Below are 25729 nucleotides of genomic sequence, written 5' to 3'. Positions count from 1 at the left end.
GAGTCATACCCTTGCCACCCTTTTCTTATAAGGGAAGTGTGGGAAGGGGAAGTGGATTTGATGGAGATGGGGACGCATAGGAAGGGGCAATATTCTTTTTCTGTGCGACTTCTCCGTCTATTAAAGGTAGGCAACGCATACACAATTGCGCCAAGTGACCGCTTACTCGTTTGCCTCTAAGTAAAAATCAAAGATATATATGAGCCGCTTATTTTGAAAGTGGCCTAACTCCATTTATCTTCAAATCGAGATATTGAAAGTTTTGCGTTTCAATGAATTTAAAAATATACGTATAAGATACTAAGGAGTCATACTGCTTAAGCGTATCTAAGGATGTTAAATTTAAAGTTCCTGTTAAAATAGTGGCAATTATTAAGTAAATAACGTGCGTTTTCTTATCAAGAATGGAGTTGGGCCACTTTCAAAATTAACAACCAGATTCATTATAAAATTTGAAGGTGCCCAAGTCCATTCAACATAATTTAAGATGTTTCAAATTGAAAAAAAAGAATACGGAATTTGTTTTGCATATGTTGAAAACACTCCGGAAACATAATTTATGCGATTCAAAAGATATTTTAATTACAGAACATAGAAAATTACAAACACAAGTTTACAATTACAAAACAATTTACTAGACTACCCCGACGTGGTAATAAATTCAGAACTTTAAAATTTTCATTTTCATTCATGGATGTCTTAAAAAAATGTATATGGTTCATTTCTGACAAAACGCATCCAGCATATTCTTAACCAGTTTACTGATTCTCCATCAGAATTTTTTACTCTTTTAAAAATTGCGTATTCTAATAATTTTGTCGATATAAAATCTTCCTGTCTCATTTCATTTAGAATAAAATTATTACCCTTCCGACACTTTTTAATAACCTTGGGGAACGTACAGTAAATTATTTTTTTAATGCCATTTCTACCACGGTAAAATCTCTATCAATTGGTAAAAACGAATGTCCTGATATTAAAAAATTATGATCTATAATTTCTACATTATTATCCAAAGCTTGGACAATTTTCAACCACATTAAAGCTACTTTAATGTTTCTATTTTGCCCGGTGCACATGTCACTGTAAGCTATGATGTGTTTTTCACTTCTTAATTTTTTAATATGTTTTAAGATGCATGAAACAATAACTTGATGTAACTATAAATAGAGTTGGGCCACTTTCAAACTACACGGCTCAGTTATTCAATTAATTCGGAAAACTTATGTGTAAAAAATGTATCGTATTTTCTCTGAATATAAGCAATCTGAAGTGCTTCACTGATATATAACATGAAGTTGTACATGTAAACATGGTAACCGGCAAAAAATTGAAAAACGGAGTTAGGTCACTTTCAAAATAAACGGCTCATATATAAAAAATAACGCTAGCGTACAATTTATTTCATAACTTTTTCTATACTCATAAGATAAAAATACAAATATCCTCTCAAGTATAATGTCCATCCCCATTGGTTATCGGAAATATTTATATATTTATTATTCCACCAATTTGCGTAAAAAAAAGACAAAGCATCATTTTCGATTTCAGACAGACTGATTTCTGGCACAATCTATATCAAAGTCTAATTAGCTCTCATTCTTTGTGAAAACTAAGACAATATTTTAATTATCATGTAATTTTTATGATACTTTGGCTTGAATTTTAATTCTATTTTACAGCATCAAACCTGTGCGAATTGTATCTTAGTAATACGCGTAATAATGAGTCGGATAACGTCAGTATCAAGAAAGTATGTCCTGATGCCTTAAAACATTGTAACGAGGACCATTGCTTATGTAACAAACAAAATTCGCGCTGATAAAATAAAATAAAGTAAATACTAAGAAAAATGTCTCCGGCACTAACTTCATGGCAAATAAATTTTATACCTCTTGATCATGTTGTTTCGTTTGAATTTAATTTTCGTTAAACTACCACTGAAGAAAATTTATCGTAAATCTTTCGAATTTTCTAAAAGATTTTAAAAAATACGCGACAAATTATTATAAATGCTAAATTTCGGATGTACAGATGAATGTGTGTTAGAACGTATCTAAAGAACGACTCAACGTATCTTGATGAAACTTGGCATGAATGTAGATCATATTCTGGAAGAACACGTAGGCTACAAGTTATTTTTAATACCGTGCCGACTGAGTCACAGGCGTCAGCTAGTCTAGTACATATAAAGTCTAACCCTCCACAATCCGAAAAAAAATTAGCCTAATTAGTAGGTATTATAAATAAGAAGAAATTGTAATTACTAATGGTTCTTATATAATTATGTAAATAATAAAAGAGAAACAGATTAATTTTCTGTAACTACAGTTATATACGCTGACCATTATTTTAACACAAATATAGAAAGTACATACATCTTGAACCACGCTCCGCATGCAACACGATCTCACGAACTATTCATTCTTCTAAAACTAATGCTAGTAACTATGATGCTTTTTAACATATGATGTATGCTTCCGCTTACATTTGCCTTTCAATTATCAAAGGAGCAATATTAAGGTTGTCGCCACAGTTATTGTACATACAGCGCGTCAAAAAATTATAAATAACTAAAAAAAAATTAAAGTCTCAACAAAATGTTTGTTAATAAGAACGTTTTTAAAATATTTCTCCGAATTACTGGTGATGCTGGTATATATTGTAGTCAATCTATTATTCTGTCTTAATCTAGAAAACTGGTCGAATCGAACGAACATAAATGACGTTAAAATTTCCGGTCCAGCTAATTTGAGGAAATCACTCGATTTTACATATTAATATTTAACCGATTTCACAAAGAGACAACCCTGAATCAAAGAATAAACTTATTATTACATCAACGTATATAAAGTAATGCGAAAGCATAATTTACATTGTAAGTTGGAAAGCAAAATTGCGAGTGTCAATATGATCCTCAGCAATAAATATATATTCATATTTGTGGGATTGGTAAGAAAGCAAATGTTTCAAAATATTTTTTACTTATAAGTCATCGTACTTAAATAGAAGTTACTGTAATCCCTAATAATGAGTGTACACTGTCGTAACAGCGGTATCAAAACAATATTCCTTTCATTTTTCTGAAACCACTACCACCACTATAGTAATAATATTACGCATACATATTGTGTACCGACGCTTAAAATCGGTTACAGAAACAGAGGAAAAATCAATGCCGATGACATATTAAATCTACTTACTTAATACGAATAATATCCAAGCAATATTTTACAGTTTGCTGCCCACCTGATATTTGCTGAAGAATCCTCTGAACCGCCAAACAGCCAAAATGGATCCGGCAACAACTCTTCACAAAGATTCTTTTTCTTACGTTTCGTCAGGTGTAACTCTACCACACAGGTATCAAACTGATCTCTTTTATTAGAGCTATGTAGTTACAAATAATTCAAATTAAAAACTTTGAAAGTTTGTCTCGTGTCAATTAAGTATTGCCGACGATTGAGGTACTTTGGGAAGCTGATAGTGACTGAGGTGTTTGTCATCCCAAAATCGAATTGGCTAATGAACTATCCTCTTTTTAAATTATTTTTTTTTCCGAACTATGCAAAAGAATTTAAAATCTCCTGATGCAAACACTCAGAATTTGTGTTTCAAAATATGTTTTATAATTTAAGTCTTATAACTTTATTTCATGAATGTGTTTGCTATTCGGAATGTCCCAAAAACTATTCAAACAGTATTAATGTTTTCCAGCCCGGCCGTAGTTGTTTAGGTTGCAGAACAACTTTAGTCTGTGCGCAGAACAACATAGGTATAGCTCGACTTTGCAAAGGTTTCCTGCCTTACTGCAACCAAGGATTCTGTTCGAGTGTCCCGGGCGCAGCTTGCAGTGGTTAATAACGTTCCTTTAAATATTTTATTGTGTCTATTCAAACTGACATTCGTATGTTCTATGTTAATTCATAACGATTGTCAAATGTTAGTGTCTTTGTAAATTTATGAAGAAATAAAGTATTTGAAGACAAAACTACTGTGTTCTCAAATAATGCTCGGAAACAAAAATTATATACAAATAAACACAAAAGTGGCAAAAAGAAACAAAATTGAATAAGTTAAATTTAAATTATAGCATTTCTATTGCATTACCATTAAAATATTTGTAACCACTGTAAAACAATTATATCTTTAATAAGTCGGTTTTACCGTTTTGAAATTCACAGTGTAGAGTTTGCAGGATCAATAAAATAACAACTTCGTCATGTTCGCATTTATTTACATTTAACACGACATTAAAATTGATAAACATAACTACGAATATATTTTAATAGAGATATCGCAAAGAGAAGACTACAGTATATTTAAAATTATTATCATTTCCATGGTCACAATAAGTTGATTATTTATTGTCAGTACATATAAGAAGACGCTTCATAAAAGGTAAGTTAGCTCAAAGCTTAATTCCAAATACATGTAGATTTTTTCGAATTTTAAAATATAATTATTTGTCAAACACAGCTAATTCTAGTCAATAAAGAGACCTTATTAATTTAAAAGATATGCAAGATTCCCTCGGTAATTGCATAGATATATGAGATATAAATTATCACAACTTACTATTTTCTAAAGTTTTTACTGACAGAAATATAAATAAAAGATTTAGTGAAGTTTGAAAATGTTTATAACCTACGTGACTATAATTTTTAAACGCATACTACGTTTCGTATTTGCGATTGACAATTTAATTTCAAATAATCCTAATTTACTTAATATATTATTTGTCATTTCATAAGTAATTAGCAAGCCATTGTCGTCTTTAGGAATCAGATCTGTTAAATCTTAAACTAACTCTTATATCAATAATTAAGTCTATAATCAAATCAATTTAAATCACAACATGTAACATCAAATTCTACGTAAATGTATAATTATTGTCCTATTTAGGATCTTGTTTTGTTTTCCTCGCATATATTGCCGATGACGATGCTTAAGGGCTGGATAGATTACATTCAAACTATTGTCCCTTGTTCGAGTTACGCAATATTGCATCGCTTCGGCAGCGGCATAGCTACTGGTTCTTGCGTCTGCTCGGTAGACTGCTGTTGCGGTAGGTCTTTCTGAGCATGATGTTATCGACGGCGGGCAACAGGAGGTATCTCTTACCAGACGAATGGTACGGGACCTTGAGTGATCTGAAATAATGGAATCTAGGGAAGTCCTTAGCGGTCTGCCAGGTGTTCTTGGTGAAAGAGTCGATGGCGTTGGAGGAGGCAGGCGGAAGAGCAGCGGGCGAGGGCGGCAAGTCGTTCAGCGAGCGGTGGAGGTACCGGCCGGTCGGGTGCGAGTGAGCAAGTACTGGCGGCGGCGGTAAGTCGGAGTCGTCTGAATCGATTGCTGGCTCAGCTTCGGGACTAGAGAAATATTCCCTAATGACGAAAAAGATAAAGATTAATACTACTATCTATAAAAAATGCCCAGAAATTTCTTTGTATACAACAGTAAATGAACGAGCGAACTTGGGATCTCGCCTAGAGCGTTCATATTGACTATTTTATTTAGATGCTGATTGATATAGAACTTTCTTTTATACTTCATTTTGAGTAATTAATCTCAAAATGAAGTATAAAAGACTGCAATAAACAGTCAGAGTTCCTGTTATAAGCACGTGTACATTAGAGTCCTAAATTAACAGTGACCTTACCTAACTCCGAAATTCTCGTCAGCGGAATGCTTCCTGAAACGTTAAATATTTATATAGTACAATTGTTTTCAGTTCATAATTTTACTACATGTCTTGTTTCGATCACTATTTTGTAGCACAACTAATTGTCATGCGCTTACGACACAGTTATTCTAATTGACTCAGAAAAATTTGGACACATTCCGCCTTTCTAACCAATCAGTTCCGAAGCTTATTCTATTCTACACACGAATTCAGTCAAACAATGAACGATATCTCGAACACCGCTCTTCACGTCTAATAACAATTATTTCTAACGCCATTAATAGACTTCAATCAACAATAAGATAATAAGTACTCGAGGCAGATAAATTTTTAATCCATTAACTTTAGACTATTTCATAAATATATTTATATCGCTAGTCATGGTTTTTTGTGACTTGACTTCATATCTTGATGTTGACCGAAGTTAACATGCCCTTCACGGTTTCTAAATCATAATCCATATCAGAAGCGTTAAAGCACACATTTTCTACTGCACATAGAGTCCTAACACAATCTATCACATCGATTTTTATCAAATCTTGACATTACAAAACCTGTATAGTTCCTGACTAGGCAATAACAGTCTGGCTCTCCCAGATCTGCTATAACGGCCTCCTGAGAACCTAAAAGACGGCAAAAGACCTAACCGAGCCAAAGACCCAATGTGACGCTTTACGAAATTATCATGGACGTCATCTTCGTCTGTAACAGATGCAACAAAAGTACAAACAATTACCAAGAATTATTCTTCAAGAATTAATCTTAATTTATCAAATAACCTGTATCGATTTAACTCACCTACAGACCTCTTGTCTTCATTTTCATTGTCATTATCATTATTTTCTGGTGTGTCTATTTCATTATTAACAATAACATCGGGCAGGGAAAGTATGTATCTCTTGGTGCGTGTAGTAGGTTCAATATAAATTGGTCTGTACAGTCCGTGCACAGGCATGCCTACAGTTCCTCTTTTTAAATACCAATTACGGTCGTAATCAGTTTCATAGGAATTATCACCATATGCCAATGGTCCTGCTTCGCTGCGTTTGAAAACTTGCGACAGTGGTGGTAACATATCTGGGTTCACAGATTGTTGGAAATCGTAAACTTCATTGATATCAAAAGGACCATCTATTTCGGACAATGGTGGCACTGGATTCTGATAGAAGGGGTAATAATACTCATCACCAGCCATTTCGTCTCTCTTGTGAATCAGTCCGTTGCGAGCTAGCGAGGCAATGTTGCGTTTCTCGTTGGGTTGGTAGTGGCCTCTGCCAACGCGGTACCCATCTCTAGCCAAAGACTGGATGTTTCTTTTGATAGCCGTGTAACTACGAAGACGGGCTATGGAAGCAACGTTTCTTTTTTCTTGCGACTCGTCGTCTTCTTGTTCCGGTTTGTCGCCTTCATTATAAGGGGCTCTGAAGGTCGGTAGTTGTCCGTTTTTAGCCAGTGTAGAAATGCTTCTCTTGTAGCTCGGGGATACACTTTTCAGATAACCTTCTCTCGCGAGAGCAGCTATATTCCTTCTTGGGAAAGTCGGCCATTGGTCCGAAGTATCGGCAGGCAGACTTGATACCTTATAGAAAGATTAGTGAAATTAACATCTAATGTTACTCATTGTATTAAACTTTATACTACTAAGTTTTAAATAAGGTACCTGATCAATATAAGTTGTCAAAGCGAGGGCCAAAGTAACACCGAACAAAAGACGATGTCTTCTGTTACTTGCCCGGGTGAATCCCCTCATCTATATCAAAACAAATAAAAAATATTTTCATTTTCATTTTTTTTAAGTTCAAAAGCGTTTATAACTTACGTATATATCATTATAAAACTTGCAGAACATTGCATTGGACATAAAGTCTATCCATTATAAAAAGTTTATCATTCCAGTATAGCAGAACAAACACTACTAGAGCGGTTCCGTTAATTGTGTGTCAACCGGAAGATATAAAGTTGGCAGATTCAATTACGGGGGACGTGTTTCAATGCTCGGTACACCTGACCGGCAAGCACAATAGATGTTCAGGTCAAGTGCCTACGCCACCGCTAAGCAATTAACTGCGAATGCAAATAACATTTCACTTTGGCCTCGTGAGCATTTTCATTTAGTTTAATATAAATTTAAAGTTTTTGCACAGTACTGTTTTCAAGCTAAGAGGTTCTCAAAAAATATTTATTTAGATCGTTGAAACTATTTTGATTTAAAATTAAGTAAAAAAATTATCTATTGTAATCAATAGATTTCTTAGTTTATCATATTCCCTTAGTGGAGATTTAGGATGTGAATCTCTACTAAGCGAGCATTTATTGACCAATTAAAAAGACGTGCGATGATAGTATGTATTATATCATAAGCTATTATTAGCTACCGTTGTTTCAAGCATTTTGTACGTGTATTGCGTTATTGCATTCTCTGAATTATTGTTCCTCATTTCGAAATATGGTAATAACTTCAAAGCATTTCGATACAACAGGAGTATTTGCATGATAATTAAAACCGATTGCTCTTTAGATAATCCGAAGTCCATAATCCACTGGTAACCGATTCGATTCACGAATTAGACAAAGCGTTGCGTTAAAAAAATCTTACACTTTCATGAAATTGGTTCCCAAATCTCATTGTATCCACATTACTTAATAAAATAGTCATTAATTTATAGCAGAATACATGAAATACCCTTGGATTTCTAGTTTTATTGTTATCTAACATTAAAAATATAAAGTAAAAATAAATGAAGTGTCACCGAATGTAGCTGAAAGTGTACAATACGACAGTACACGACAGTACATACGACAACACTTTGAAACATGTAACATGAATGTCTAACTTTTGTACAAAATGAATGTAAAGATAAAACAACGTCAACACCCAGCAAAGGAAATGAGGAAACTTGAAATAACACCATTTTGACTGACACTGGCATTCACAAAGAAAAACGTTGACTTTCGTACGAATAAAAATAAACATCAGTTAAAACTACTAAGAACATACATACATGATACTTCTAAAATGGTTACTGATGAACTTTAAGTAAGCTTTAAGTAAACTTTTAATACTTGAGGCTGTTGTAATGAACAATAATTTTAAATTCAAAGTTTAACTTTTTTATATTAATATTTTTTAATACAAAATTATCATTTGAAATGAGATTACTATATAATATTAATATATAACAGCAGTTTATCAGTATTTATGAAATTGGTTGTTTCAATTATTGTGTATATAGTTTTTTTTTTTTCGTGGAAAACATTTTAGAATTAATAACATAATAAAATCTTGTTATTTCTTTTTCAAATAACATCATCATCTTTGTTGCAGGCGACAGCTAGTCTTATATATAAAATTCTCGTGTCACGGGGTTCAAACTTGAACTCCTCCGAAACGGCTTGACCGATTCTCATGAAATTTTGTGAGCATATTCAGTAGGTCTGAGAATCGGCCAACATCTATTTTTCATAACCCCCCCCCCCCCCCATTTAGTTTTTTTTTAACTGCGCGCGGACGGAGTCGCGGGCGACAGCTAGTTTTAATATATTATTCGAGTCTAATTGAAGAAGCAATTGAAAAAGCAATTTCATTTAGAAGCAAATTTTCATCTAACCTGTATCAGTCGATTGAAATAAACCCGTTCAATAAATAATCATTATATCTGAATTTCAATTAACCTTTCATATTTAAACGAGTTACCAAGTAATTTTGATTTTTCAATAGTATATCGATTCAGCAATTTATTAAATTTTAATATAGTACAATAGAAATAATGTAACTTATGACTTTTTTGTTGCATTAAGTTACTGAAAACTTTGCAACGATTTATTTTCATTTTTTTATTCATTTATTATCTCTCTTTGATAAGTAAATCTAAATAAAAATGTTCTTCTCAAAATTGTAGAAAAAAAAAGAAAATGTATTACACTTTTCCTTCGTAAACTATGCTGCTACTCAGTAATATAGGAATATTTTGTTGGAATTGACAACTATATAATGAAAACCTCTAATTATAATAAAAATATATCAACACGAAATGGAAAGTAATATTTTTGACTTTAACTTTAATAGAATATTATTCAATTTTATTCAACAGTAAGTTGCATGTTAAGATTTTATTTGTGCCCAATAACTTTCAATAGAACATAATAAACGAACTCGTAGGGTACAATTTAATAAGAAAACTGTGCATTTTTATGCATACATTAAAAATTATATTCAGATATAATTATTAATGTATGCAGAATTCAGATTCTGAAAATTTACAAACATGCTAATTAAATAAAACTAAACAATATTAAGTGAAAAAATAAAATTGTGTCACCACCAATTTATATAGATTCGAACTTAATACTAAAAAAATAATCAATTATTCTCAAAGGTATAAAAGTTAAAATATATTTAAAATGGAGTAAAAAAAAATATAAATAATCCTTAATAAAAAGTATCACTAAACTTACCTTGATACTCGTAGACCTTGAATAAGACCACTTATGAAAGTTGCTATTTATAGAAACTTTTTTTATCTGTATTCCTTGGTCTTGCAACTCTGGGATGTTGGCGGGAATGATGGTATGTTCCCGCGGGTTGAGCTTTTATAGCCGTTTTAGCTGTAAAGTACGCATGCGCGTAAATCCTAAGGGCGGAGTTAACTCAAGTTCAGTCTTCATGCAATGTGCACTTTATTTGATAGCTTTAGAAGGTCGTGGTGATATTTAAATCAGGTACAATGTTACTTTACTTAATAAAGCTACACACTTTTGTTTTAGAGTACATTTTGTATACGCCGACAATTTAATTAGAGCCTATTTTAACAAACGCTTCGTATTGTAACGAAAAAAGAGGCTCAATAATTTCGTGAAAGAATTAAAGATTGTTTTGTTTTACTTTTTTAACTATTTAATCTTTTAGTGTCATAACAATTATTGTTAGAACGATGTCGCAGTTATTTTTTAGAATATTAAATTAAATAACTATAGTTCGGTCGCGGAGCAGGAAGAATTTCGTACATTGAACTCGCATTACCTGTCTCTGTCGCTCCCGCGTAAATACAATGAGTCTCGCTCGCACAGAAACAAAGGCCGCCGTCCTCAGGGATTCTAAACCTTTAGTTTGTTTGTTTGCATAATAAAAATTTTATGGGCTCCGTTAGAAGGATTACCGAAAAGGTTAATTATTGGTTAGTTCGAAATGAACAATCGAAACGAATATTTGAAAGACGGAAGTGCAGGCATTCATCTATTTTATTGCCGGCTTTCCGATAGTTACTTTTTGGTTTTAAAATATTATGCAAATGAATTCTTCACTTCTCGAAATTGAACAATAGAGCAAAGTAACAGTTACTCCGAAACAGAGGAATCAGATTCTGTTTTTTGATTTTTAATTATTAGATACTTGTCTAGATTTTTATTTTTACTTGTATTATTAAATCTAAATAAATGATTTATATACTAATAACTATATTTTATAAGTTGGTAAATTTTCTTTCACTTTCAAATAATTCATGTAAACCGCACTTAATACAAAAACGTTTGGAACCTCTGTCAGTAGATAAAGAGGTCATTGTACGAAATTCTTCCTGCTCCGCGACCGGACTATAGTACTATTTAGTGCAGATGTCATGTCATATAAATAAAACAATTTAATTGAAATGCTGTATAAAAATGTAATTTATTGTGTTAATAAACTGTATAAAATATATTTACGTTGATGCCGCAGCCGACGGGCTTATTGTGGCCATTGTTGTCTGCTAATGGCCCTTCAAAGTCAAACACTTCAACCGCCGTCAGACATCTAGTGCGCACAATGAAACGACTAGTCATTTAATTGTATCGCAAGCTTACACGCTATTTTCATTTTGTTTAGCAATTTGAATTTATATAGAAATATTTGAAATTTTAAACGTAAAATTGCATTGCCTTAACAACATACTACATATACATACTATTGTTGTTTCTGTGTATTCAAAGAAACAAAGAAGGATGACTAATATGTTTTATACAAGTTTTTCTACAATTGAAAAACATAATCATGAAAATATTACGTACTGTCGGAATTGAACCACGATATTAAGTGCTTCAAGTTATATTATTTCTTATTTAGTGTTTATTCTTCTACGGATAAAAAGATTCAAAATTTCAGACCAATCATATTTTTAATTAATAAAATGTATACTTTATTAAGCTCTCTTTCAATATAAATCAATAGAGGTTTACAGTTACCAACTTTACGATATCGTAAAAGCTGAAATACTAACTTCTGCTACTGGCTGAAAGTCGAGGCAACTTAAAACAACAGTAAGAGAAATTCTCTCGGATATTATCCTTTCTTGAGAATATTGTATAAATGAACACAATAAAAATATACAGAACAGAATATAAAAGTTTCGATTCAAAAACTTTGCCAATTAACATTGAATATGTATTTTTTATATCTCACATTTACTACCAAGCTTATTACATCAAAGTACATTCTATTTTTAAACATGTATGTATTATAGATTTAGTTAAAGGGGAAGGCAATTTTATTTCCTACTCAATTCCGTTTATTTACGTTGATCCATAAAGCGATACATCTCACGTGGAAACTTCGTTTGACATTGGACCCGCAAAGGAGTGATTTAATTTGATTGGTATTGGCAAACTCGGCCCTAACTTTGTTACATTGGATACTGCTGACATTATACTGAAAGTCGATATTCAAACTTATCATTGCTTTAGATTAGACCGAGTTTGGAAAAGTACGTACCAAAGATTATTCAATAGAAGGATCTTTATTAAAAGTAGATTAATTTTACTAATATTAATCTGAACATGGAATTATTGGAAAAATTCAATTTTTGCACAAAATAAAAACTCAAGAAGGCCGCAGGTAGAAGAAGAAGCAGATTTTTAAATAGATTTTGTTAACTTATAACTAAATTCTTTATATTTTTATTTTTACAAAATTGATTATACAGAGCTTACAAAGTTTTCCATGTAGAACGGGAAAACGAGAAGTTTGTTAAAAGCTTTGTTTCACTACCTCGGCCGGATCTGAGGCCCGCGGCATAAACAATTTTCATAAAACATTTTACATTATATCTCAACTTCTAAAATAAATTATTTATGTTCGGAAATGATATTTTTTTCCGTACATACATATTAAACTTAAGGTTTCGTGTAATTTTCTTGGTAAAAATTAGTTTTAGCATCAAGCAGTAAAATATTTTAGTTGTTTACTTTTCTTCAATTCGATTTCTAGCTGCAACATTGTTTAATTCCAATATGTAAAAAGATGTTAAAAAAACTCAGGTAGGTACTTCTTAATATTAGTCTCAACAAATGCATCCTAAATTCCAATATTAAATTATTCCTATCTATGTGGGAATGTATGTAGAATAGCAATCCATAAATCCTGTCTACCCATCTGGGATACCGGTCTTCTATGTTTATTTTTAATACAGTAACTTACGTCAATGAAGGTCTAGTGGGTTATCTGAAGCCGCCTTCAAAAACGAGGATAATTGGTCGCATAGGGAATATTGAAATCGTCTTATTACTATCACGTTACAATTTATAGATGTTGGAAGTTTTCCACTGCGACGATTCATAGTATTTCGTTGGGCAAATCAATTAATGTACAAAATATTTCTTTACTACGATCAAATTAAAAATTACTAGAAGGATGTTGAAATTTTTTTTTTTTTTGTAAAGATTCTTTCGTCGTATAACAATTACATTAGTGTCTAGATAAAACGAGTAAACCGAAAAAGAACCTTGGATCCCACCAAGCCCCTCATTAGTGATAACAAAAAATATCTATACATATTAAAAAATGATGTATGTTGTATTGAAAAAAAAAACATATTTTGTATAGATGATGTATTTGCGTTGCTGATAACGATTTTATTTAATATCGGCCTGTCTTTCTGTCTGTCCGTAAGTCCACGTTTGTTCCGGGCAATCTACGAAACGGCTTATTTTGACGGAACTTTGACGGCAAGTTAACTAATATATCCAGGCATATAGTTAACTAATATATATAGACTACTTTTTTTCTGCGCTGACGAATTCGCGGACGTCTAGTTCCAAATGAAATACTTAAGAATTTAAAGTATACGTTTATTTTTATTTAATTAAGAAAAAATACACTTAATTTTACATATCAGAATTTATTACTACAATAAAGAAAAAAATATTTATCTTCACTTAATCACCTATAAGTTGGTTTCGAGTTGTAACACTCTTAAATCGGTCAACTTACTTTCAACAAGATCTAGATCATTAAGACGTTCTAATGTTGTTACATTCGACGGTTGAGATAAATTCAATTCAACATCAGGAATACTGCTTTTATCCATTAAAATATCCAATGTTGTTGTTGTCTCTTCTTGGTCTACTCCTTTTGGTTTATTATTCAAAATCCTAGGCACTTTAGAAAATTCTGCCTTAAATGGTCTTGACGAAAATGTTGAAGTTAGATTATTTATTTGCTTCAGTACTTCTGAAAAATATTAATAATTTGATTTCATCATCATCACCATCATCATTGTTAATGAGACAAATGTCAGAGTTCGTCCACATGAACATGAACATGAACATGAACATTAGCCACCCTGAATTTAAGATCATTAAATATAAAAAAAAAAAACAAAAAAATGGGACCCATCTGCAAGCAACTTCCTTTCGATTAAAATATTTTTTATCAAAATCGGACCACCACGGGCGGAGATTCGCAGTAACACACATAAAAAAAAATAAAAAAATCAGTCGAATTGATAACCTCCTTCTTTTTGAAGTCGGCTAAAAAAACAAGTCAATTTTTAATAAATTTCAAAAATTTGCAATAAATCAAATCATACAAAGCCATAGAAATTTAGATAAAAGATCCCTACTCTCTAGTGTTGATATAAAAATGCTGAAAAGACCTTTAAACTATAAATTTAAATCACATATTCCAGAGTAATATTTCATAACATACCTGAAATCTGCAAATCGACATCCATACGAGTGTTATCTTCACAAACTTTATTTGTCATATCTTGTTCAAATGTGATTTGATGTCGATTTAGTACCGCCTTTCTTAATGACGGACGTTTCCTTGCAGGTGAATAAAAACACGAAATGGATTCCCTTTTACTAACTTTATCATAGTTACATAATTCATCTAAACGAGCTGAGAAATTTAAGTTTAAATTCTTCTGTCTTAAATGTTTTGTTAATTTAAAAAGTGGATATTTAACAGGTGTACGAATATTAGTTCTAGCAAAGATGCTTCTTGATAAATTAGGTTTCGAATGTACACAAGTTTCATTATTTATTTTATATATTGTATATGTGCCATTTTCTTCTATTGTTTCCTCATCAAATAAATTATTTTCTTCCTCAGGATGTAATAATTTATTTATTTTATTAACTATGGTATATAAAAGTTTGAGTCGTTTCAGCATTTGTTCAAATGTAACAGTTTTTGAGGACTTCTTTACTTTATAAAGAAAATCGGAACCAGAACAAAGAAGATCGCTGACCACTTTGCATTCTAATTGCACTGAAATATTAAAACAAAAAATAGTCACGGGTAAAAATAGATTTTTTATAATAAAGTTGTGCATCAACCACCGCCATATTGTGACGTCACAGGATTCCAAAAACAAATCTAAGATAAAATAAGTAGAGTGGATATTTTTAACTCAAATTTTTTTTTTGAATATATGTCCAAGTAAACTAAAAATTCGCATAATATTTTTTTGTTATTGGTTTTTGGACAGGTTATTGCACTATAAAAAACACATATTACAAAGCACCAAACATAAAATCCCTTCACGTAATTACCTTTGTATAAATCTGACAGAAGCGGAATCAATTGTTCCCGCTCTTTGATGGCGTCCGGTTCATATTTTTCGTAAACATCAAAAAATTCATAAACAACACATCCAATATTTATAACAGAACATATTTTATTATTTTCGTATACATTATCTTTTATTATTTCCAAAAGTTTTTGTTGCATCACCTGTCTAGCTTTCTGAAACATTAAAAAATATAAAACTTTTATTTTAATTATATTCGATGTACATAACTATTACATACATTATTATATAACACATCAGTAAAATAGTGATACAAGTTAACAATTTTATAAAAAAAAAAAAAAACATTACTGCACTATCAAATAAATTTAATCTAATTATAGAATAATAGAAATAAATAAAAGTAATCACCTCTGAAAATGCAGCGGGATCAACAATTAAGAAAATACTATCTTTGATCTCCAACACTTCTTTATTCCATGTACTACTCAATAACATGGAATGATGGCTTTCAGGGGCCATAATTAATGCCGGAACTAGATGTGGGTCTAACGCCTCTAAAGATGCTAAATTACTGCGTATCGATAATATCCCTGTTAATACACACAAGAAATCAGACTAATAATGTGTTGTTACATTTAAAATATATTTATACTAGCTTTTACCCGCGACTCCGTCCGCGCGGAATAAAAAATGCACACAAGATAAAAAAGTTCCTATGTCCGTCTCCTAGTTCTAAGCTACCTCCCCATAAATTTTCAGCTAAATCGTTATAAATAGTGTAACTAACACGACTTTCTTTTATATATATAGATAAGAAGATGACTAATATGTGTATCTCTATAGTTTTACTAATCTACATTTCATAAAATTTTTGTCTTTTTGACTTTAAAATCTTGTCTTCAATAAACAAGAAGAAATGTAAGACGTCCTTACAATTGTACATTACATATATAAAAAAATAATTCAACTATGGCTAAGATGAATAATAAGTTAATAAAATAAACAAATGTAATAACATACTTTTATCATCAGCAGAACATGACACCGCAAAAGATCCAATTTGCATTAATCTCTCATTATGTAAATCAAATTCAGTTACGAAATCGCAAGTCTTTGTTTCATCTTCGTTTTTCGACAAACAGTCACACATGCTCTTGTTACCTTTATAATGGTTTTTCAAGACATCTACTGGTGATATAGTGTAGGTAAAACAATGAACCAATAAAGCTAGCACACCTCTACTTGTGTTTGTTTCTAGCATATAGAGTGCATCTTTCAGAACATCTATTAGTACATTAACATTTGATGGTTTGATTGGAAGATTTAATGATATCTCTGAATTATTAAACACTGTATCAATATCACCATTTATTATATCACTTAAAAGTGTTTTTGTTTCTCTTAGTACCTTAAAATAAAATTTAAAAATTAAAAAGCCATTGTAAAATTGCCTAAGAAGGTAATTTTTCTATACAAAACTTTTTTTTATATATCAAAAGGTGGCAAACGAGCAAACGGCCACCTGAATGCGCCGAAATAGCGACGCGACCGTTGCCCATAGACATCCGCAAATGTGGACGCGTTGCCTACCTTTAATCAACGGAAAAGGGGATGCACAGGAAGAGAATATTTCCCCTTCCTTTGCATGCCCTCTTCCGCCAAATCTATGTACACTTCCCCTACCCATCCTTTTCTAATAGGAAAAGGATGACACACCTCATCAGATGAAACACGGAATTGCTTCCACTTCACACCAGTCTTCTGTGTGGTCGTGGTATTGCACCGGTTTACCCGGCCCATTCGTGCACCCAACAAATATTGTTAAAACTATAGAATTAAAAATCAATAAATTACCACTTGGCATCTAGCTTTTATCGCATGCTGGTCTGCAGGCAGACAATATCGGCATAGGGTCATAGCGGATAATAATAACTCATCAATTGAATTGTGTAAACTTTTTAAACATCTAACCATCTGAAAAAAAAAAAAAAAATACAGTTGAATTGATAACCTCCTTCTTTTTGAAGTCGGCTAAAAATTAAAGTAAAATACAATCATATTCATTGTGAAAAATATGAGCAGAAACATATCATAACAAAGGACAGAGATTATTAGATATTTTTCCATGGATTTTGAAACTCCCGCCAAAACATTCATACCAAAAGATATTGCTATTTTAGTTTCCTACAAGAGAACAATAAGGATAACAATGTGACTAATAAAAATATATAAATACACTTACATCAATCTTCCACTGGTCATACTGTTTTGAATCTGCATCACTAAGTGATACTAAATCAGTTAATGTTTTCAAATCATCAAAAGTTTGATCAATCCAATTGACAAAATACAGAGGCGGGTCAAAGATGGATTCATCAAAGGCACTGTCTTGCCCATTATTATCAGTTATCCCTTCTAACATTTCCTCAATTGCAACCAACCTACTGCAGCACCATGAAAGCCTTTCTAAAGTACATCTTCTACTCTCCTATAAACAATTTCATTAGTTTAAAATGTTAACACATTCAGTGCCTCAAACTCACCTGGCAATTTAATTTCACTGAAAGATTGTACAGTCATAGTATTTGTTAACTAGCATTCATAGTAATATTCTTTTCTAATGAGAAAAAGATGGGAAAATACTCACTTTTTTATGAAAGAAAGAATGAATGGGAAAAAAATATGCTTTTTTTATATTTCCTCTGAACAATTATGGTGAACAAATGTTAAAATTACTCTTTACCTACCAACAATAATAGTTGCTCGTCATTTTCTAACTTCAGAATATCTATAAATGATACATAGCACTTGTTAATCTGGCTGACACAAAGTGCAAACACCTTGTGTATATTAGTAACATTTTCAAGAAGTTCATCATTTCTTAAATAATTTCCTAGTTTACTTCCAAGTTTTTGTAAAAATGGATAAAGTTTTGATAAAAATGAGTCCTGTAACAATTGATTGCATTTTAATTATGTTATAATTTATTGATTTATGTTATAATTAATTAGGTAATATTTAATGGACAGTAGTAAGAACCTTACAAACAAGATCAAACACTTGCCCTTACCACTAGCAATTTAGTAGCAGACTCGACTTCTTTAGGTAATTCTTGATTTATGTTTAAAATTTGAATATCCATCTCTATAGACTATATTATGTTTATATTAATCTTAGATTGAGTCCAAGTAGTTAAAAAAATTCGTTATCAAAAAATATAAAAGTAGTCATTAAAACTTATCGACTTATGTGTAGTTACATAGATATGCAATAATTACTGATCTAAATGATGTTTTGATTTAGAAAGTATATTCCATAACATTTCATGGATTCTTGCTAGATAACTAATCTCTACAATAAAAATCTAAAATTAAGAAATTTGAACTAGATGGTCGGTTACAAGTTACAAGCATGACAGTTTGAGACATCTTATGAAACATGACATTGACATTGGTCAGATGCATTATTGACATTTGGTATTCTATTTTTATCTGTTCGTTTCTTGTACAGTATAAATTGTTTTAAGTTGTATTAAGAAAAAAATATTAAGGATATTTATTTAGCTCGTTCTATTCTTTACCATTTCTATTAAAATTTTAATTCTATTAAAAATTATGAATACAATTTCACAAAAAAATAAAAAGGCTTTCTATTTTTTATAACTACTTACTTATAACACAAAAGATTTCTAATCTGTTCTGTTCTGTCATCTTCAGTCACAGTCTTCAATCTCTGATTTATTACTATTGATGAAGATTGCACTTATTTATTTAACGCTTAACTTTGAAAGTACATTAAAATGAGTGAATTAGTTTGGGGTATCAAAAACGGCGATATAGATCAAGTAAAAGACATCATTGAAAAAAATGTAAGATTTCTCTTATTGTTTTCATGCAGTAGATCGATTTGGTGCAAGTGTACAATCTTAATCAGACTTTATTGTTCTCGCAATAATCTCAGTATTACTTTAAAACACCAGATTATTATAATTTATGTTTTAAATTTCTGATAGAAAAAAATGATCGTGTTTATACTGTTGATCACAAACAATGGTTTTCTTTATAGAAAATTGATGTCAATGCACTGATTGATGGCCGGGTACCTCTTCACTATGCTGCTGATTATGGTCAAACAGCTGTTTTAAACTATTTGCTAGACAAAGGAGCTGATCCTAATGTAAGTTGCATACTCATAGACCTTTTAAATTTCTTATTGGCAACAAGAGATTTTGATGAATCATTCTTATTAATTTGCTGTGAATGTTTTTGAAAAGAACAAATAAGTTCCCTTAAACATATACTAAATTGAACAAAGAGTTTTGTATTCTTTTAAATTTTTGTAATTTTGAATGTTACAGATGGTCGATAAACATGGCATATCCGTAATTTTAGCAGCAATTTGGGAGGGGCATACTGACTGTGTGAAAACATTATTAAAACATGTAAGAAAAACTTTGTTATCTATCAACAAATAATATAATGTATTTATGCATATTAATTAAAATAAATTTTCAGGGTGCCTCAAAGAATGGGAAAACACCAGACGGTACACCATACATAGAGGCAGCTGAGAAAGATGAAATAAAGGAACTCCTAACATAGGTAGTAGTAAATTATTTCGGAATCATATAAGTATTCTCATAAAACGCTCACATTCTTATTTTCTTTAAGCTAAGATAAAATTGTATAACAGTTGTACAAGAAATTAACCATCATATTTTTACATGCATTTATTTATATTGCAATTAATTATTTTTATATGCTAAACATATAAAATTTAAAGACATATGTATTGACTGCGTCCACTTGTAGTTTTAATTTGTCTTACTAATGCCTGTGCAGTAGTAGTGGGAGCCTTATAATGTACAGAGATGCACTAAATATATATTTAAGATGAACTAAAATTATTTATCATTTGCGATGGCACCTAATTTCCAAGGGCCTATACGTTTAGCAAATAAATTATTTTATAAGGTGTGTTATGCATGAGGGCAAGAAATAAGATGTAATATTATTGCCAAAATAAAAGATATAATAAATAAATTATGTTTTTATTATACAAACACAAACTGAAGTTATACACAATTTTGTATTTACACTAAACAAAAAAATAACGAGAGCATCACAAGTTACTTAACATTATACAAGTTCCAAATGATTTACTGTGCATTTCCACTGCTGAAACATTTCTACAAATAAAAAAATAATATTAAATTATTCAATGAAAAGAGTAACATTCCTAAAGCTGGCTATGCACCTTCAGTTTTAACTGCATAGTCCAACTGCTCAACACCTTCAATTAGCATGTACCAGGTATAATACATGTTACTGTTCTGTTCATCAGGGGGGTCAATCTCTATTTATTCAAAAAGAGAGAGATGAGTTTTTGAGAGTAATAATGTTATAGCAGTGGAAATCAAGACAGAAAATAAGTTTAAAGCTCTCCATCACCAGTTGTATATTTTTTATACTTGTTGCTCTTTGTCGGTGGACAATAACATGCATTCTTTTGTGCGTCCAAATATGATTTACAACCAAGGGTTAGGGTACCTGTGAATAATAGTTTAGCTGCACCTTTACAACCTGAAAAAATAGCAATAATTGGATATGTTTATAATAATAGTCTTAATTTTCGTACAACCTACTTCCAAGGTCTATAATCATTTCATGAACTTTCTCTTCCTACTGGGTAGATATATATTTTTAATATCTAAATTTAACTACAAACCTACCAATGATGAGAAAAGTATTAGATTTTAAGACTATATTGTGTAAATCTTTGAAATGTTATGAATTTAGTTGAAAATGTTTGTTATAAGTAAAAAGCAAGGGCTTATTAATTTGTGGTCAACAATAAACTATCAATATGGAGGTAACAATAATTTTGTAAATTATATTCATATAGCAAACTTCATATATAGTTTTACACTACTATTCTTCTATCCTTAGATTCATTTAGATATTAAACTCATTCACTGACTCACATGTGAGGTCACTTTAATACATAGAATTGAATGATGAATGCTTAACAAAAACATAAATGTGCTTTTCTGCAATGTTTACCTTTTGATATAGTGTCTCCACCAATATTTACAGATTTGTATGTTTCACAATAATTATACAAGCACCGCTTGAATTCTAAATCACATATTTCTTTACCACTGTTACAAGTGTCGTAACATATGTCATGTGCATCACAACATTTTGTCATCTCTTCAATTGGTAAATATTCTGTAGATATATCAAATCCTAAGGAACCACATCCATCAGATTTAGGTATGTGATTTTTGTTACGAACTGGCTTCTGTCCTGTAAGAGATATTGTTGAATCTTACAACTGTTTATTGAATTAAAGACTTAATTCAGTATGAATAGATTAAAGTATTAAAATAAATCTTATAGTAAGTAGATAATAATAAAATACAATAATAATATAAGTTGTTTACCACCAGGACAAGTGAATATGCAATCCTCCTCCACCGCCGCATCAAACACATCGTGCAAAGAACGAAATTTCTCAGCCACTGTTATTACATTGCGAAACATATCCCCAAACACAGATTCGGCCGATAAAACTGCATCTTTTAGATTTCGTAATATATTGGATCCCACGCCTGTGTAAGCGTAAGCAACGAAGGTTAAAATATATATCAAAATCTTTCTGTAAGGGATATCCATTGCTCGATACTGTTTTTATTTACATTTCCTGAAATGATACGTCGTTATATTCGATATTTTAAACCCTAGCTAACTTCAATACGCAACAATAACAATTCTTTATCTGAAATCTGACGTGTCCTTAAATAATAAAAATGAAATTCCTACGTTTACTTCTAAAGATATTTTAACCAAAAATAAACTTTGATTTTAAAAATAATATTGACAGTGACACTTTAGTTTGAAAACCACAACAGTGTTTATCATTTGACACATTCCACTTTTATTGTACCGAGTTAAATATACGAACTTTAGTTATAATAGCAGATTCACGCACTCAGTGAAAAATTGTTACAAAACTCTTGTAAAAAAGATATATTAACAACTCTTAATCAAATTTTTACATTATAAAAAAAGGAAAACAACTATAGCTTTCATTAATTTCTGGACGAAAAATCGTAATATCCGGTAGCCATATTGGTTCAAATAGTGGTCCTTTTCCGTTTTGTGTCGTGAAAATGACGGGTTTTAGTAATAAGGTGAGATTAAAAATATTGTTATATTGTATATAATTCGTTATTTTTTTGTTGATTTGTTCACAAATTAATTGAAATGTAAGTGCGACTGTGTTAGCGTCAGTGCAAATTGAGTGTAGAATATTGGCAAAATCACACTTCCAGCTTAACTTTACACGTGCTTGCCTTCAAGTCAGTTGTTAGCATTATAAAATAAATGATGATTTTTATAATATATTGAACACGATGGAAAATTAGCTGGGCTATTTATTACTACATATATCTTTGTTCTATAATTCTAGTTCTGGGTTTTGTTTGAGGTTATGAATGCAAGTTTCCGGTACGAACAGTGGGTAACCATAAGATTTCTTTATTTTTCAGGCCATTATCATTGATGGCCGTGGCCATCTGCTTGGCCGCTTGGCCGCAGTCATTGCTAAAGTACTGTTGGAAGGAAACAAAGTCGTTGTTGTTCGATGCGAACAACTAAACATTTCTGGCAACTTCTTCAGGTTAGTATTATGCACTTTTAACAACATTTCATCTCTATTTATTATGATGTTATTATTTTGGGTAATTTGCGACTGAATATCTACATGTTGCTATTATATTTTCTGATTTTTTCAATTTTCTACCATTGTAAACATGTGGTCGAATTTGTTTTCATTATGTATAAATTTTCAGAAACAAGTTGAAGTTCATGTCATTCCTGCGTAAACGTTGCAACGTGAACCCAGCCCGCGGACCTTTCCATTTCAGAGCCCCATCAAAAATCCTATGGAAAACTGTAAGGGGTAAGTAATAACAGTATAGGTTTTTTTTGTAAGGAAATTATTAAATAAGATAAGGAACAAATATTACAACTTCTGAGAAATTAATTAGTAAAATAAAACAAGATACCATAATGGTTCTTCTGATAGTCTGAATATAATTTGAGATGTTACTAGTTCGCACAATTTGTGCATAAATAAAATTATTAAAGTGTCATTTTATTTCTTACTAATTTGTTTTTCAATAAGTATAAGGTCACTAAAAGAAAAGTAAACCAAAAAAAGAAATTAGGCAAGTTGAATTCGTTGCACAAGATTCTAGTTTTTTCTTTTAATTAATAAATAATAAAATGTCATGTGATGTGGGGTAGTTGTCTCATGTCAATAAAATGACATAAGACAACTACCCCACAAAACTATTATGACAAAAATGGATTATTGAAGAACTAACTTTGCAATGTCTAATATATAAAACTCTCATGTCACAGTTTTCGTTGCCATACTCCTCCAAAATGGCTTGACTGATTCTAATGAAATTTTGTGAGCATATTCAGTAGGTCTGAGAATTGGTCAACATCTATTTTTCATTTGGTTTTTATAAATATTTGTTAATATTTTACTTAATCTTGTGTTACATTTGTTAGATGATCACACTTATAGATTTCTAATGATTATTAACAATTTTTACCTACATTATTTGATGTTTATGATAAAAAGAGACATTATGAAGATAATTATCACAATAGAAACATTAACAGTAATATTCTTTTTCAAATTAACATATCATAAAATATTGCAGGTATGATCCCGCACAAGACGGAGCGTGGGAAGGATGCACTGAGGAGACTGAGAGCATATGACGGTTGCCCACCGCCCTACGACAACCGCCGCCGTGTTGTCGTGCCCGCAGCCCTAAGAGTGTTCTGTCTGAAGCCCGGACGTAAGGTAAACATAAACATCTTAATAGCAGAAAACCAGTAGAAGGAATTGGCTTCTTCAATCAGTGGATCTTTATTTGTAATGAAGAAGGTGGCATGAAGGTTAGGATTTCCATGGATTTGTTTTGGGTGACTTAGCAACACTACATACATCTCAAATTATGGTGGGGAAGTCCACATAGAAAATAATATATGCTGTTATAAAAATTAATTTGACCTTATTACCTTATACCTTAAATTCTTTTTAACAAATGCCTTGGTTTAGGATTTTGTTCGATAATAGTTTGTTATTATTGATTATCTTGTAAAAATTATAAATGTGAATGTTTAGATGGATGGATGAATGTTTAGACGGATGGATGAATGTAAGAATGTTGATTGTTGAATGTTTGTAAGAAGGTATTTCCATAAAGGCTTATCGGATCTTGGTGAAATTTGGCATAGATGTAGAACAAAGTCTGAAAGAACACATAAGCTACTACATTTTTTTTAAACGCGCGGACGTTGTCGCGGGTAATAAATAGGTAGTCACATTTAAAAGTTTACATTCTTCATTTTCTGTATGATGTAAACAATGGGTAATTTGCGACTGAAAGTCAATATGTTGCTAATTAATGTTTCTGATTTTGTTTATTCACAGTTATTTGTTTATCTTCGCTGGCAACTTGTTTAACACATGTATTATTTCAGTACTGTCATGTTGGACGTCTGTCCCACGAAGTCGGCTGGAAGTACCGTGATGTTGTCCGCAAACTGGAAGACAAGAGAAAGTTCAAGGCCATCCACAAAGTCGCTTTCGAAAGGAGACTTAAGGTTATTGTTTACAACTTCTATCCATTGTATAATTTAGATTTTAAATCTTGCAGAAGACAAAATTTAGGGTACAAATAACACTGTTATTGAGGATAATGATAAAGGCATGATGCTATGGCTGAATTTAAGTCCTAAACATTGATCTAGACCTAGGAAAAAATATTAGAATATATTCTAATATTATATATATTCAAATGTATTTAATATAGTTAATAAATATAATACAAAACATTTATAACCAAATATTCTCATTCATAATGATGAATATTCAACTTACCTACATTATTTGAATGTAATGAAAAACATTTTATTCTGAAATCACATATTAAACATTTATTTTGTCAATATGAAGTGTACATAACTAAAAATTGTTTTTTGTTTGCAGAGAATCACAAAGGAGGCCGGAGAGAAGGTGGCGAAGGCGACAGCGCCGTTCACTTCTATCATCCAATCTTACGGATACAATTAACAATAAGAAAATTAAATAAATTTTTGGACAACCAAACTGTTTTCTTATTTTCATTCCATTAAATCCGCAATCTTATATATAGGTATAAAAGAAA

The 25729-nt window shown here is 31.2% G+C and overlaps 6 protein-coding genes across 6 annotated transcripts; 3 read left to right on the top strand and 3 right to left on the bottom strand.

The window, feature by feature from the left end:
* Positions 1–2882: 2882 nt before the first annotated feature.
* LOC106712154 lies at positions 2883–4046 on the top strand. The gene is made up of 3 exons (XM_014504606.2): positions 2883–2952; positions 3238–3363; positions 3718–4046. Exons 1-3 carry the CDS (start codon positions 2911–2913, stop codon positions 3859–3861), a joined length of 312 nt encoding a protein of 103 aa, XP_014360092.2. The 5' UTR covers positions 2883–2910; the 3' UTR covers positions 3862–4046.
* A 702-nt stretch (positions 4047–4748) lies between these two features.
* Positions 4749–10230, bottom strand: LOC106712106 (neuropeptide-like precursor 1). Its single transcript, XM_045681288.1, has 6 exons — positions 10142–10230; positions 7347–7436; positions 6485–7265; positions 6241–6388; positions 5663–5695; positions 4749–5387 (listed from the first exon to the last, which is right to left on the bottom strand). Exons 2-6 carry the CDS (start codon positions 7434–7436, stop codon positions 5030–5032), a joined length of 1410 nt encoding a protein of 469 aa, XP_045537244.1. The 5' UTR covers positions 10142–10230; the 3' UTR covers positions 4749–5029.
* A 3648-nt stretch (positions 10231–13878) lies between these two features.
* LOC106712105 (serendipity locus protein alpha) lies at positions 13879–18383 on the bottom strand (the record flags this gene model as incomplete). The annotated part of the gene is made up of 8 exons (XM_045681373.1): positions 13879–14165; positions 14643–15209; positions 15494–15686; positions 15883–16064; positions 16495–16882; positions 17329–17448; positions 17717–17962; positions 18222–18383. Coding segments are annotated over 8 exons (2145 nt in total), but the record flags the coding sequence as incomplete, so codon positions are not given.
* Positions 18384–19200: 817 nt separating this feature from the next.
* On the top strand, positions 19201–20490 carry LOC106712176 (myotrophin). Its single transcript, XM_014504652.2, has 4 exons — positions 19201–19342; positions 19540–19650; positions 19832–19915; positions 19989–20490. Exons 1-4 carry the CDS (start codon positions 19274–19276, stop codon positions 20073–20075), a joined length of 351 nt encoding a protein of 116 aa, XP_014360138.1. The 5' UTR covers positions 19201–19273; the 3' UTR covers positions 20076–20490.
* A 201-nt stretch (positions 20491–20691) lies between these two features.
* Positions 20692–22327, bottom strand: LOC106712175 (group XIIA secretory phospholipase A2). Its single transcript, XM_014504651.2, has 3 exons — positions 21920–22327; positions 21537–21782; positions 20692–21056 (listed from the first exon to the last, which is right to left on the bottom strand). Exons 1-3 carry the CDS (start codon positions 22149–22151, stop codon positions 20908–20910), a joined length of 627 nt encoding a protein of 208 aa, XP_014360137.1. The 5' UTR covers positions 22152–22327; the 3' UTR covers positions 20692–20907.
* Positions 22328–22574: 247 nt separating this feature from the next.
* LOC106712104 (60S ribosomal protein L13a) lies at positions 22575–25671 on the top strand. The gene is made up of 6 exons (XM_045681210.1): positions 22575–22669; positions 23027–23157; positions 23330–23439; positions 24215–24360; positions 25044–25166; positions 25552–25671. Exons 1-6 carry the CDS (start codon positions 22649–22651, stop codon positions 25633–25635), a joined length of 615 nt encoding a protein of 204 aa, XP_045537166.1. The 5' UTR covers positions 22575–22648; the 3' UTR covers positions 25636–25671.
* The last annotated feature ends 58 nt before the right edge of the window (positions 25672–25729 follow it).

The sequence above is a fragment of the Papilio machaon genome, chromosome 15 (assembly GCF_912999745.1).
Source record: "Papilio machaon chromosome 15, ilPapMach1.1, whole genome shotgun sequence".
NCBI classification, from domain to species: Eukaryota; Metazoa; Arthropoda; class Insecta; order Lepidoptera; family Papilionidae; genus Papilio; species Papilio machaon.
Note: the sequence above shows the minus strand (reverse complement) of the source record. Positions and strands in the feature narration are given on the sequence as shown.

Coding starts and splice junctions, on each gene's coding strand:
- LOC106712104 (XM_045681210.1), top strand. CDS start 22,649: ATGACGGGTTTTAGTAATAAG. Junction 23,158..23,329: donor ATTTCTGGCAACTTCTTCAG/GTTAGTATTATG, acceptor ATAAATTTTCAG/AAACAAGTTGAAGTTCATGT. Junction 25,167..25,551: donor CTTTCGAAAGGAGACTTAAG/GTTATTGTTTAC, acceptor TTTTGTTTGCAG/AGAATCACAAAGGAGGCCGG.
- LOC106712176 (XM_014504652.2), top strand. CDS start 19,274: ATGAGTGAATTAGTTTGGGGTATCAAAAACGGCGATATAGATCAAGTA. Junction 19,651..19,831: donor ACAAAGGAGCTGATCCTAAT/GTAAGTTGCATA, acceptor TGAATGTTACAG/ATGGTCGATAAACATGGCAT. Junction 19,916..19,988: donor TGAAAACATTATTAAAACAT/GTAAGAAAAACT, acceptor ATAAATTTTCAG/GGTGCCTCAAAGAATGGGAA.
- LOC106712154 (XM_014504606.2), top strand. CDS start 2,911: ATGATCCTCAGCAATAAATATATATTCATATTTGTGGGATTG. Junction 2,953..3,237: donor TATTCATATTTGTGGGATTG/GTAAGAAAGCAA, acceptor AATATTTTACAG/TTTGCTGCCCACCTGATATT. Junction 3,364..3,717: donor GGTGTAACTCTACCACACAG/GTATCAAACTGA, acceptor AATGTTTTCCAG/CCCGGCCGTAGTTGTTTAGG.
- LOC106712175 (XM_014504651.2), bottom strand. CDS start 22,151: ATGGATATCCCTTACAGAAAGATTTTGATATATATTTTAACCTTCGTT. Junction 21,783..21,919: donor CATATTCACTTGTCCTGGTG/GTAAACAACTTA, acceptor TATCTCTTACAG/GACAGAAGCCAGTTCGTAAC. Junction 21,057..21,536: donor TGGAGACACTATATCAAAAG/GTAAACATTGCA, acceptor CTATTTTTTCAG/GTTGTAAAGGTGCAGCTAAA.
- LOC106712106 (XM_045681288.1), bottom strand. CDS start 7,436: ATGAGGGGATTCACCCGGGCAAGTAACAGAAGACATCGTCTTTTGTTC. Junction 7,266..7,346: donor TGACAACTTATATTGATCAG/GTACCTTATTTA, acceptor TCTTTCTATAAG/GTATCAAGTCTGCCTGCCGA. Junction 6,389..6,484: donor TGAAGACAAGAGGTCTGTAG/GTGAGTTAAATC, acceptor CATCTGTTACAG/ACGAAGATGACGTCCATGAT.